Genomic DNA, 13,637 nt, shown 5'->3' on the forward strand with positions numbered 1-13,637 from the left:
AATCTGGATGCTGCTAACTTTAAATGCTAGTATTTTTTATCAACTTTTACCAGCTAATGAAACAAGAATTTAGAATGGACTTTTTAAGTAAAAAGGTGAAAGATCGAAGTTTAATATTTTTGTTCAATCAATTGTTTTCTATAAGTTCAATACTTGCTAACCGCTTGCAGAATGTTGCACAAAGAAGACGAGAAACTGGTGGAAATGGGTAACTACGATGGGAGCTACGCACTCAAACTCTGGAGAGCCGACGTCATAGGTAACTTGTTGAGCCGTCATGGGCTTTCTGTTTGTGAGCAAGCGTTTATTGCCTGCGTTATTTTGTAGCTTATGTGGGAGACGCCTCATAGGCATTAGGGCGCGCTCCTCAGGCACATACGAAGCTCTAGTTCCTGGTTAGGTTGCGCCAAAATGCAAGCGTCAGGCATGCTGTGCGGTCCAGTGAAGTCTCTGCATTGTTATCGCCCAAGAAATGATATTCTTTTAGCACCAGACGAACTCCATCTGTTTGTTGCTGGGTTTAGCGTTGCATTGAAGCTCTGCCAACGAGTGCCAGCATTGGCCACTGTCTGTTTCCGATCATGAGTTTTGTTATACTTTGTTATCACTTGAAGGCGCTATCGAGAGTGCAATCGAGCGGAACGATCTGACCGACCAACTGGTTGCCATGGCACCGATGGCCGGTTATGACGTATGGTTACACGCATGCGCATCATTCGCCGATCAGCTGTCTCGAGAAGGATTGCATCTCCACGCCGCCAACTACCTATTGGCTTGCAACAAGGTGAGATTAATGTAACCTATAACTGTAATAACCTCATTCTTAATGATTTCATGAATTATACAACAATTATAATATGTCTGAGTAGTATATTAAAACGTTCGGACCAATAAGAACCATGCAGAAAGTATACCCACGCTAATTTTAATGCAACATCTATGAAGGTACAATGCAGTCTATCTACGCCGCTTGTTACGTTGTAAAATTATGCCGCCTGGCAAAGATTAATCATCATCAATAAGTTCCTTTCTCTCGTCGAGGGTTGGAGGCAATGATACGCCAAGTTTCTCTGTTGTGAGATTCTTTTACTGCAGTTTTGTAATGAAGTCCCGACCAGTCTTCAATATCATTAGTCCAAATTCTTGGTGGTCTGCCTCTATTTCGTTTGCCCTTTGTAAAAGCGCTAAGATCGATGCATATTCACGATGGATGTAGCAATGTAAAAAACTCACATTAATCAATATTGCGTTGTAGTTTAGGCAAATGCGTGATTTGTGCTTTTATGTTATTTCAAAAAACGACTTCTTTGATCACACTCCTGTTCTGATTATTTTTCCTTCTAGTAGTTGTCTTTGAATAGAATTACTGCAAATCATGTGGCCAAAATATTTCAATTTTCTTGATTAATAAATGAACAATTTTTGCAACTGGTTGATGCTTAAAATCAATCATGAAAAATCAAACGAAGACATAATTTACCATTATTTTTATCCTCGTCAAGTCAGTTTTTGTCATTTCATCATTGATGCAGTTGAATCGCTTTGTATCTTGTTGCTATAAGTTCAGAACAAAGTTCACGTTACATTGTCATTCTTTATTAGGTACCGGAAGCGATAAGTTTGTTGCGTGACAATAAGCACTATAGAGAAGCTGTTGCCATGGCGCGGGCCCGTCTCCCCGACAACCACGAGCTCCTTCTATCAACCGTAAGAACGTGGGCGCACCGATTAAAGAATGGTGGGTAGATGATTCATCTTCTGCTTGCCCTATTGCTTGCATTATCATCTGAGGGCTTCATTAGTCTACTGTACTTTCAGTGACTTCTTTATTGTTTTCTTCACCAAGCTTGCCGCTTGTTTCTTAGGTTTGTCACGAGGCGATGGTAAACTGACATGCTTGGTAATGAAAGAATGTACGAAAAAGATTTGTTAAACATATGAACAAAACTAAATCAAATATAGTTATTACTATCTGAAGCCTTTACAAATTGTTTCACCTAACGGATCATCAGAAGGTCTGAAAAAACATGCAAACAGTAAAGAATCGATAATTCTGAAAAGATATTAAACATTACAACTGTAATTTAATCTGCCAAAAAAATCTCAATCTGTACTTCCTGAGAAGATATTAAATATTACAACTGTAATTTAATCTGCAAAAAAACCCTCTAAACCTCTAATAAACCTCTAATCTGGTTTTGAACAGAACTATGGGTATGATTTTAAATTGGAACACGATTAGTCAGCTAACAAATCGAGTTTATTGAGCTTTCACGAATGCCCAACTCACACTTAAACCTTGATAACAACCTTCGCAGACTTGTTACCAACTTGCAAACATAGCAACCTGGAGGCTTGTTGCACCCTTTGCTTTGGGGTCATTGATTGCTAGTCGGAATAAAAACTGATAGTTGGCAGTTTACAATCCACTGACTGCCATTGAATGCATTGCAGGTGGCTCGTTGGAAATGGCTGCTAAATGTTTCGTCTCCATCAAAGAATACAAGATGGCGGCAGAGTGCCTTGCCGAGAGAGCTAGCACGAAGACGTCACAATTGAACAAAGATGACATGCGGTCCCTTTTCTGCGCCACAGCTCTTGCAAAGTCAGCTGGATTAGAAGATTCACATCTTTTTGCTAAGCCCGCTATTTTGGATATTGCGACTCTTAGTGGCAGGTGGAAAGACGGACAAGTAGCCGCTAGTAGCTTCAATTCCGACCTCACCGAAATCAGGTTTGGTTTGGCTGTCATTTTTACTTATAATTTGGGAGGAGAAGTTTCTTAATTAACATCACATCTCAAAGTAAATCTGGAATGTTTATAGTCATAACGTGACCTTGGTTACGATCGCTTAATTGAGTGGTTTTGTTTTATCATTTCAACTTTCAAGTCACTTTATTGGATCTAATGCACAGAAAGGCAAGGCATCTTCCTGTTTGCTTGCTCGGTGCAACATCCACTTGCTTTCAAAAGTTGGCGTCACAAGAATGAAATGTATTGACATTTCGTTTTTATTCTTGATTGTGACGTCTTATTACGTAGATTGCTTCTTTGCCTCCACGAGCTGTTGTGCATCTGCCTCTCCACCAACAATTCCGACTTCTCATTGAATGATACCTTCACTGACCACGTATGCAACGTATGGCCAGAGTGTGCAAGTGTCAAAGGTTAGTTCTATGATCCAGGCTTCTTTTCCAAGGATGTGCTTATTTTTACCCAAACGTTAGTCATGTGACTTTACTCACGCCCTCTTTTGCACAGGTGACAGTTTTGGGAAGCAAGCCCTCCTTGTATGGTTTCGTCACATTCTTGATTGTTCCTCTCCTGATTTCTACGTCGGTTTACTGCGCCACGTCGAACCCTTTTTGATGACGTCATCAACAGTTGGTTTAACCCTCAAGCAGTCATTATATAGGGTAAGTTGTAGGTTGCTGTGGGCGTATGAAAATGATTTAGCCCTGAGAACCATTCTTCATGTTATTCTATTTTCAGATCTCTCTTCATCTCACTGCCGCTTTGCTGCATGCTTGCATCACCGACCCGTCGACTGTGACGTCACATCGCCATAGTGCGGAGCAGCACGTGATATCATGTCAAGCTATTTCCGACTTGGATGAATCTATTCGGTGCTCGCTGCAAGCAATTTATAAAAGTGTCACATCGGCCTCGCATGATGAAACACTTTTTTGCACACCAAATAATGAAATCACGTCATCAACCATTTCGCATGACTTAAATGACGTAACGAACTCTTTAAATAAAATTCTTTCATCGAGCAATGAGGTGACAAAAAACAATTCGATATCGGAAAATGTTGACTTGAGTAGCGTTGCTGTCACGTAATAATAACAACACAATAAAATTCTTTTCGAACCTATTGTGTTGTTGTGGTCTGATTTTCTTTGCGAGTTAACCAGTTTTATTATCGCCTGGAAGGAACATAAGAAGGAACTTGGTGATGATGAGAATCAATGGTAAATGTCTATGCCTAGACTTAAGTGTATCTGACCTTTGGTTTTAGATCTGCTTGTCTTAAAAAAATCTTTTGGATCAAAATGCTTTCAGTAGAAAGTTTGCCTGTCTCTGCATACCTGTTACTCTGTTAGGCTATATATTTCGATTTGTTATTATGCAGTAGAGGCTGACTCAATGACCGCCGACGGTCTTTCGCTCCTATCTCCGATAAAAAAAACCTAGACCTTGTTTTACTCAATCCATCAGTGGCGTTATCAAAACAATTACGTTTGACTTAAGTACGGTTGGCCTAGTTATTCTTAAAAAAATTGTATTGAAAAAAAGGCAGCAAAATGAGTTTTGTGCCGAAGCAAAATGTTTCTCTGCAAAACCCCCACATTGGCATTTATATTTGATTCGGATGTGGACGTTCTTATCTGATGGTCTCATGCAAATATATAAAAATAAAGGACTAAACAATAAAGTAAAAAAAATCACCAACGGACGAAAAAGATACTAACTACAAAAATCGATATAGACCTACCAGCACGAACCACTTCCCATCGGCATTCGCGCGCCGTGATCGTGACTCGGTAAACGGCATTTTTTTCTTTTTTTTCTCGCGTTTCTGCATTTTGACTGTCTTGTACAAAAAGTAGTGTCTTGTATAAAAGCAAACCTTGTCAGTGATTGACATTTAATTTTGCATCAAAATAAAAGCTTTGTAAAATGAATGCAGCAGTGGTGTCTTGTATAAAAGCAAACACATTCAGTGATTGACGTTTGTTTTTACATCGAAATAAACGAACACTTTCAAAAATAAAAACAGCAGTGTTGTCTTGTATAAAGGCGAACATTGTTAGTGATTGACATTTGATTTTACATCGAAATAAACGAACACTTGGAAAAATAAAAGCCAAAAATGTCCATCTTCAGCTCTGAGACGGTCAGGAGTGGAAAAAGATCTTTTTCGACCAGGGTTTAGGTACTCTCGAATTTCTGCTGATTCCAACATCTCAAGGGCTAGCATGACTTTGAAGTTTGGCAAAGTCAATCGTCCGTGCTCTTGATGGAGCATTTTGAATAGCAGAAATGAATTTACCAATGCTATATCCACTATATAAAAAAACAACTTTTTGTACCACCTTGTGTGCTTTCTTACAGAGCGGCAGGTTGCTGAAAGCTGATCTGAACGATCAACTCCCCCATCTCTTGATTGTAGCCTACGAAATCACACAAGTGGGTTTTATGATGGGATTTCCATTGAGGTTGGTTTTACCTGTTGGACATAGTTCTGATGAATGCCATGTAGAGCATCTTTACGTCATCCTTACGTCCTTCTTCTTAGTTTACACCTCTTCTTTGATTACGCCATTGTCTCATAAATTCTGTTGAGAAATTTTGGGAGAAACTTCATGTCTGAAATTGGAAAGTAAGACTAAATAATTCGTTGAAATACAGGAAAAAAAAGCATTTATAAAATCTCTGTGTTGGGGAATAACCTTTCTTGTGAAAGTTACTTAACCATAATTGCCATGTAATTGCCACTTGCCAGATCCTCGGTTTTTAAACTTGCCGATTTGGGAATTGAGATAGCTAATAACGTAGCCTATAGGAATTGCTGGAAAATTTTTGCAGTCGCGTTTTTTTCTTTTAGTTTCGTTCCATTTCACTAACTTTTTTGATTTTTAGGCTGCTATATTTTGCGCAAATTTATCATATTATGGGCTACTTTGGGCTTGTTTCATCACTTTTGAGGATAGAGCTACTTTTCAACCGACTATTGGGCTGGAAATTTTGAAAATATCCGACAACTTTGCACCAAATGAAAATAGAAATAGTGGTGAATGAATGGCGGCTGGTAGTTGTGTCAGTTCAGTTTGCCCCGATAGCTCAGTTGGTTAGCACATACCGGTAACTTCATGAGTGAAGAAGCGTCAAGATTAAGCGGCGCTGGTTCGACTCTTGGGGGTGCGCTTAAGCAACGCAAAACGCATTCTAAGGACTGCTCTCCATTCAGTGGCACCTAGTGAATGGAATAAATCCCTGGTAAGAACACTTCAACAATCGGAAACTTCACTATGGCGATCTCAGTAATCGAACCTGCGTCAAGAACCTCTACAAGTATATATATACTGTATGTGAAACTACCAGGAATAACCTATCAAGGCTTTGTCAGTCCGAGGATAAAGATTCAAAAGCCAAACCAACCAACCAGTTTAACACATTTTTGAAGTTCTGTTTTTGCATTGTTAGAAGTATAGCCGATACAGATGATGAAAAAGTTAAATGTAGCTAGCATGTCTGATAAACAAGTGGATAAACTTTTGCACAAGGCTGCATTTTCCCAGTATGTAAATTCTATGGTTAAAACAAGAAGTGCAATAGATAATCCTGAAAAGGCAAACAAATGGGAGTGTTGCGGTTTTGCATTTCTCTTATTAAAGGATCTCCACAAGCATGTAGCATGCTATCATGCACAAAAAGTCCAAGAACTTGCTGAGAAACAAAAAGTAGAATTGCAGCAAAGAAAGAAGGAACCTGATGAATCACATCAAGATTTGTGGTTACTTCAAGAAAACTTTGGGGATTGTATTTCCCTTTTAAGAGCTGAGAATTTTACCTGTACCTGCTCTCAAAACATTTTTGTTGTATTGCTTTTCTATCACTATGTAAACATTTGTGGCAAGATCAGCCAAATAAAAGAATGGCAGGTATGTTGTTAAACAAAATACGGTGAATTGTTTTAAACTTTATTTATAGAATTATAGTAGGGCAACCCAGGGGGTGTTGTCACAATTTTTACAAATTATCTCCTAGCCTACTGTACCAATAGAACTGAGATGCTAGATAGTGCAGTTAAAAGAGATAGGCTATCATTCGATTTCTTTTAGCAACACTGCAACAGCTAAAGTTTTTTCAGGCTTTTTCATTTTTTAATAAATGCAGGTAGATGAGCTGTGACAACACGCCCCATCCCGGGGTGTGTTGTCACAAAACTTCTGCACATGATTGATAGTTACAATATGACAGAAACCAATAAAAATGGTTTAATACAAGCTGAATAGAATAAAAGGATATGCAAAATGCAAAAAAAATTAACTTATTAGAAAAGAGTTTATGTTCATTGTTAAAAACAATATACAGGGTGACACAAAAAAAACGTTCATCAGTAAAAATCGAATAACTTCCAAAATTTTATTTAGATTAACACAAAAATTCAGCTACATTAGATTAAGTATATGTAGCAGACATCTCCAAAGTTTCAAGTCTATACCAGAAAAACTCTTTGTTTAACTGGCGCTCAAAAAATGTGCTCTAAATGAGCTCCCCGTTGCTGCAAGCACATTTGGATCTGGCGGGCAAAGTTCTCGATGACCCTCCCACACTCTTCCCTTGGGATTGCTTTTATTGTTGCTGTAATTGCTGCCTTTAGATCAGGAATAGTCTGGTGGTTGTTGCCATACACCCTATCCTTAAGGTAGCCCCACAGATAAAAATCTGGGGCGTTCAAGTCCGGTGAATACGGCGACCACTCCGGGTCACACCTGCGGCTGATCAGTCGGTCAGGAAAACGCCGCTGTAGCCATGCCAATGATTCGTTTGATATGTTCAGGTGCTTGGCAAATTCTGGACAGCACTTGGTCGACGAAGAGGGGTCGTCAGGGACCTCCAGTGGTTCCAGCAGGATGGTGCCACCTCCCACACCTCAAACGAATCATTTGCATGGATACAGCAGCGTTTTCCTGACCGACTGATCAGCCGCAGGTGTGACCCGGAGTGGTCGCCGTATTCACCGGACTTGAACGCCCCAGATTTTTATCTGTGGGGCTACCTTAAGGATAGGGTGTATGGCAACAACCCCTAGACTATTCCTGATCTAAAGGCAGCAATTACAGCAACAATAAAAGCAATCCCAAGGGAAGAATGTGGGAGGGTCATCGAGAACTTTGCCTGCGGATCCAAATGTGCTTGCAGCAACGGGGAGCTCATTTAGAGCACATTTTTTGAGCGCCAGTTAAACAAAGAGTTTTTCTGGTATAGACTTGAAACTTTGAAGATGTCTGCTACATACACTTAACCTAATGTAGCTGAATTTTTGTGTTAATCTAAATAAAATTTTGGAAGTTATTCAATTTTTACTGATGAACGTTTTTTTTGTGTCACCCTGTATATGATAAAAATGTTAATTAGAGAAGTATGTGTCACTATTGAATATATGCGTCTATCATTGTCTAATATATACTAATTTTTATTTCTTGAAAAGCGTTGTATTTTAACAAATATGTATATACATATATCACCTCGTTGTATAAGTATATATAAATAAATTTTTATGTTTCTTAATGCTAGTAGTGAAAATATACCATGGCCCATGGGGCTTGTTGTCACAGCTCTGTGACAACACACCCTTGTGGTATGAAATCATGCACCAAAGAGACATAATTATAGGACAAGCAGCATGAGGCATGATGCTAGTAGTTAGCATTATTTGGGTGTTTTAATAATGTTTCATTTAAAGCCAAAATAATGTTTAATTAATAATTGAAGTCAAAATTTAATATTTTGATATACAACAGCTGTAACATTCACAATAAAGAACTTTCAGGCTTATATTATGATCATTCTTGTGGATTGCTGTAAATGTTATTCCCTAAATCTATCAAATTGGTAGTTTTTAGTTGTGTTTGCGCAAATTATTAATATAAATAAGTGTGTTCTGTGTTATAAATAACATTGTAGAATGCCTCTATTTAAGGTTTATGTTGGGCAATACTAAAAGGCGGAAATGCGGAAGCGCGGAAACAAGTCGAAATAACTTTAGAATTAAAACAGTCATAGCATTTAATGATCTCACAATTGCTTCTAAATAATATCTTTCAATGATATTTCAACATAAGAAAATGTTCGGTATTGAGTTGTGGCTAAAAATCGCATTTCCGCCTTTTTCCTATTTCAATAAATTCCACTAAAATTTCGAAATTTACTCCAATAACTGTGGAATTAAAACAGTCAAAATATTTAATGACCTCACAATTGCTTCTAAACAATATCTTTCAATGATATTTCAACATAAAAGTAAGTTCGGTGGTGAGTTGTTGTTAAAAATCGCATTTCCGCCTTTTTCCATGTTGCAGCATTTCATTCTTTCATGATGAAGTTATCGCTATGTTAAACAATATGGACGCCAAGATCGTACTTCCGCGTTTTCTACATCGGCATTAAATCGCTACTTCTGCGGACAATACGCCATTTCACGCCCGGCTTATTTCCGCCTTCCGCATTTCCGCCTTTTAGTGTTGTCCGTTTATGTTTGTATCTGCACAAACAAGGCATAGAAAATGAAATGCACTTAAAGTATGGTGATCAGTCAGCTTTAAGAATTATGATTTTGTAGTTACAGTATTAGGTAGGCTTATAATATAGCCTATACTGTAGTTGCAAAAAGGACGATTTTCTAGTTTTAATTGTGTTAAACGGTAGCCTACTTCTTTCCAGACAACAAATTCAGGATCATGTTGTCTGGGTTATTTTGAAATAAAATTTTGTATGTTTCAGAAAATATTGTGTGAGAATCTCAAGTTGAAAGGGAAAATTAGAGTTGCTTCCGAAGGTATAAATGGCACTGTGGAAGGCTGTAGGTGTGCTATAGATGCTTACAAAATAACTTTTTTAAAATGTGCTGCATTTGCTGACATGCTTGAAGAAGATTTTAAATGCAGTCCAGGAACAGGTCATAGTTTTGACAAACTGACTGTATCTGAATGCTCTGAGCTTTGCACTCTTGGCATTTCCCCATCGGATCTGAAATCATCAGATGGTGGAAGTTATTTGAGCCCTGAGCAATTTCATGATGCTTTAAGAACAAGGCAACATCTAAAGGAAAGTGGCCATTCTGAGGTGAAGATTTAGTTTTTGCTTCACAATGTAGATATTAACGACCTGTTATAGCCTGATGCTACGAGTTAACGAATATATATCTTCATAGCACATGACTAGGGAACTGTGTTCCAAAAGCTAGTGCAATTCGCTATTACCACAGCAAATTCACAGCATCAGGCTAAAACAGGTCGTTAATATCTACATTGTGAAGTAAGCAACAATCATGCTGAAGAAAGCGAAACTCAATCTATTGTGTTTTGTGGTTGGCTTAGTGTCATTTTGTTGTGTAGATTTGTGTGTAAACGTTGTTTGATAGAATTGATTTGACTTATATACTTTGTTTTTGATACTTTCTTTAAATCTTAGAAACAAGGTGGAGATATTGACGTTACATGTTTTTGTTTATGTAGCTGTTCTATGTTCTTGAATGGCTGAAATTAATTTTTTTAGCTTAAGGGCAATTGTTGTTCATTTCTGATTGACTGTATTACACAAAAGTAGATATTCAAAGTAAGTTGAAATAAACTGTTTTTTTCATGAACTGTAATTCAATAAATGTAATTTTAATCAAATTACTTTTAACAATTCTATAACAAAATTTACAATTATTTTCTGCCGTATAGTGTTTTTATGTAGCGAAGTTATCTAAGCACAGGTAGCTTGATCTGTATGTTTTGTGTCAGGGATGTCCCTGTTTTGTGTCAATACACTTGGTTGCTAGTACCACAGTATGTTCAATAAGTCCCATTTACTGTTGAATGAATTGTTTTGTTGCATTTAGGATGTACCCGTTCTTTTAGATTGTCGCAATTTCTACGAAAGCAAAATCGGCTATTTTGATGATGCTTTGAAGCCAAATCTTCGAAAGTTCAGCTATTTCCCCGAGTATGTTGATGAAAATCGTGAAATCTTTGACGGTCGAGAGGTGCTCACATACTGCACAGGCGGCATTCGGTGTGAAAGAGCCAGTGCTTACTTGAAAAAAGCTACCAACTGCACAAAAGTTTTCCAATTACGCGGAGGAATTCACAAGTATGATCTCACAAAATGTCACAATTTGTTATGACGTGGAATTTTTTCCTAAAGACACAGCAGCTGTAGATAAACCATAAACTTAAATTTTCCGTCGCTTTTTTCTTATTTGACATTGCAACTGAGCTTTGAAATAACTATCAAATATTCATAACGTTTTAATTTTTTACCTACTACAGCGGTGAGATGGCGCAACGGATAAAGCGTTGGCTTTCTAATAATGTAAACCTGATTCGACTCCCGGCTTAAGTTGGTTGTTGAAAACACCGCTCACCTCCACCTAAGGTGTAATAAACTGAGGGCATATTTGCTCCAGAAAAGGCGGCCGAGAGAAAGCAACTGGCCACCCTACTCTCTTTAGTGCCGAAGGCTGAGTACAATAAGAAGGTTATCTTCTCATTCCCGGCACTTGGATTAAGTATGAGACCACATTTACCTTTTTTTACATACTAATAGGTCGAGTTATATTATTATTTTTAAATCTCTGTGTTTAATTTTTGTTTCAGGTACTTGGAAAAATATCCTACCGATGGTTTTTACGAAGGAAAGCTGTTTGTTTTTGATAATCGTTACAGCATCAGCAATCCTGACAGCAAAGTTGTTTCAACTTGCATATATTGTGCAGCGAATTGTAGTGACTATCAGTTGTGCTCAACATTAGTTTGTCGCCAGTTAGTTCTGGTATGTTCATCATGCCGAAGCAATGGAAAAACGACTTGCTGCAGCGTTTGTGAAACTAATGCGAAACTTGGTGTCACAACCAGGCAGTGCGCGTGCACAGAAACTAGAGATCGGGTGGAGAAAGAAAAGCTTATTCCATGAATTACGGTAGTACCAGGAAAGCAAAGGTGTCAAATGGAGTAATGATTTTGCTTTTGAAATTGCCGCACTGGCGGGCTTGATTAGCGGTTGGTAACTTACCTGAGGTCTCAGCCAGCTTACCGTGTATACAGAATCGAAAAGGGGTTGAAACTACTTGAACGAACTTCTAATTATTTGGGCCACAGTATGTCAAATAAAGACTCTCTCTTTCCATCTTGCTTCAAAAAAAGCCTGGTCTTCATCCCGACTGTCATATCGTCACCCTCATAACAAAACTGCCTAACTCATTTTTTTAGCTTTTGAGAAAAACACAAAAAACTTTCGCAAAGATAATGTTTTTATTAACGAATTTTTGCAAAAAAATTAGCCTACAGTACTTTAGTGAGTGTGAAGCGTCTTGAGCATTTTTCCAGGCATCACTAAAGTTAAAACCAGTGACTTGGGCTGAAATTCTCAAAATTGTCAAAAAGTGAGTTAGGCAGTTTTGTTATGAGGGTGACGATATGTCAAGTGACAATTGTTGTTACAGAACTATTAATGTATTTTCTTTGTTTTTATTGTGGCAACATACGGTACAATGGGATCACAAATACAGCAAAATACATATTCGGAAACAACAAATGGCAATAACCTGCAGCAGCGGTGTCCAAACTACGGCTCGCGTCCAGTTTTTATTGGCTCGCGACAAATTTTAAAAATATGATTGAACATGGACCGCAGAAGAAGCTTGAGCCCAACTCTGTTGCACTGGCCATTTTCAACCCTTGATGGAGCCAGCCATTGAATGATCTAAACCAGTGATTCCCAACCGCGGCTCTTAGAGCCGCATGCGGCTCCAAGCTAGCCTTCTTGCGGCTCTCATTGACCCCTGAAAATCCCACAAAAATATAAAAAATCTAATTGTAATAATTAGGGTTCAAGTTTAGTAATGAATCTGAAGATAAATCTGAAGGAAAACGCAGCTTGCAGGTGATGTTACAACACATTTCCCAACACTAAAAGTTGGGAACCACTGATCTAAACAGTACTTCGCAACTGTTCCCGCTACTAAACAAAATTAAGCAAAGAAAAACTTTTACCGCCAGTCACCAGAAATGGCAGCATTCAAGAAACGAAAATAAACAACTGGGTATAGAAAATTTCAAACCCGGTAGAAAAATGATTATTTTGTAATTTCGCCAAACATGTAAAAAAAAGCGTTAACTACAAAGCCTATTTTTAGTGGAAGGGTGGTCCGTCTGAGCGAAGTAATGGTCCGATTAAGTGAGAAAAATTGCACAGAAAAATCAAGCAAATTCGGGACGAGCGAAAAACGATCCGATTAAGCGGATAGTCCGATTAAACGCGGGTCAATTAAGCGCGGTTAATTGTAGCCTATAACTGAAAACGTTTCGTGACTGCCTTCCCTACAATATACCGTTTTGAAGCTAAGGACGAAAATGTGTAAAAATGTAATGTGGTCCACCATGATTCACGAATGTCAATATGCGGCCGTGGCTAAAAAACTTTGGGAACCCTTGGTCTAACTCTAAGGGCGGAATTCAGAAACCAGACTTAAGGCGGCTTAAGTCTGTCTGGACACAGTCTGCGTTAAGCGTCGATTTTGCGATTCAGAAAGCAGACTTACGCTTTAGCAAGGCTTATACTCGGCTTAAAAGCCGAAAGATATAAGCCACCTGCGGAGGTGGTTTAAGCCTCTGTTGAAGGAAAAGTGTTTGGCTAATACTGGAGGTATTGAAAGTAGGAGGTTTGTTACAGCATTTTTTTTTTAAATAGACCGTCTGGTGCAAAGGCCACGAGACTTTTTTGATAGTTTTTAATGTGAAGCAGGTGTGCCTGTTATCTTAGCTTGGTTGCAGGCAGAGTTTCGGTCTGACAGTTGGCTTGATTGTTGAATAACTAGACTTCTTTCAGACGCTGACAATAGTAGGTTACTAGTGTTATT

At 38.3% G+C, this 13,637-nt stretch overlaps 2 protein-coding genes across 2 annotated transcripts in view; both read left to right on the forward strand.

Moving 5' to 3' along the window:
* Positions 1 to 3,878, forward strand: part of LOC145783000 (gem-associated protein 5-like) — a 30,852-nt gene extending 26,974 nt beyond the window's left edge. Inside the window, exons 21-27 of the mRNA XM_082594758.1 lie at positions 171 to 259; positions 615 to 784; positions 1,603 to 1,738; positions 2,455 to 2,734; positions 3,044 to 3,168; positions 3,263 to 3,417; positions 3,494 to 3,878. Coding sequence (XP_082450884.1) covers positions 171 to 259; positions 615 to 784; positions 1,603 to 1,738; positions 2,455 to 2,734; positions 3,044 to 3,168; positions 3,263 to 3,417; positions 3,494 to 3,844 — 1,306 coding nt within the window. The 3' untranslated portion in view covers positions 3,845 to 3,878. The remainder of the gene's footprint in view (positions 1 to 170; positions 260 to 614; positions 785 to 1,602; positions 1,739 to 2,454; positions 2,735 to 3,043; positions 3,169 to 3,262; positions 3,418 to 3,493) is intronic.
* Positions 3,879 to 6,141: 2,263 nt separating this feature from the next.
* LOC145777001 (thiosulfate sulfurtransferase/rhodanese-like domain-containing protein 2) lies at positions 6,142 to 11,966 on the forward strand. The gene is made up of 4 exons (XM_082588269.1): positions 6,142 to 6,669; positions 9,515 to 9,856; positions 10,620 to 10,870; positions 11,377 to 11,966. Exons 1-4 carry the CDS (start codon positions 6,229 to 6,231, stop codon positions 11,690 to 11,692), a joined length of 1,350 nt encoding a protein of 449 aa, XP_082444395.1. The 5' UTR covers positions 6,142 to 6,228; the 3' UTR covers positions 11,693 to 11,966.
* The last annotated feature ends 1,671 nt before the right edge of the window (positions 11,967 to 13,637 follow it).

Source organism: Aplidium turbinatum, chromosome 1 (assembly GCF_918807975.1).
Source record: "Aplidium turbinatum chromosome 1, kaAplTurb1.1, whole genome shotgun sequence".
Lineage (NCBI taxonomy): Eukaryota > Metazoa > Chordata > Ascidiacea > Aplousobranchia > Polyclinidae > Aplidium > Aplidium turbinatum.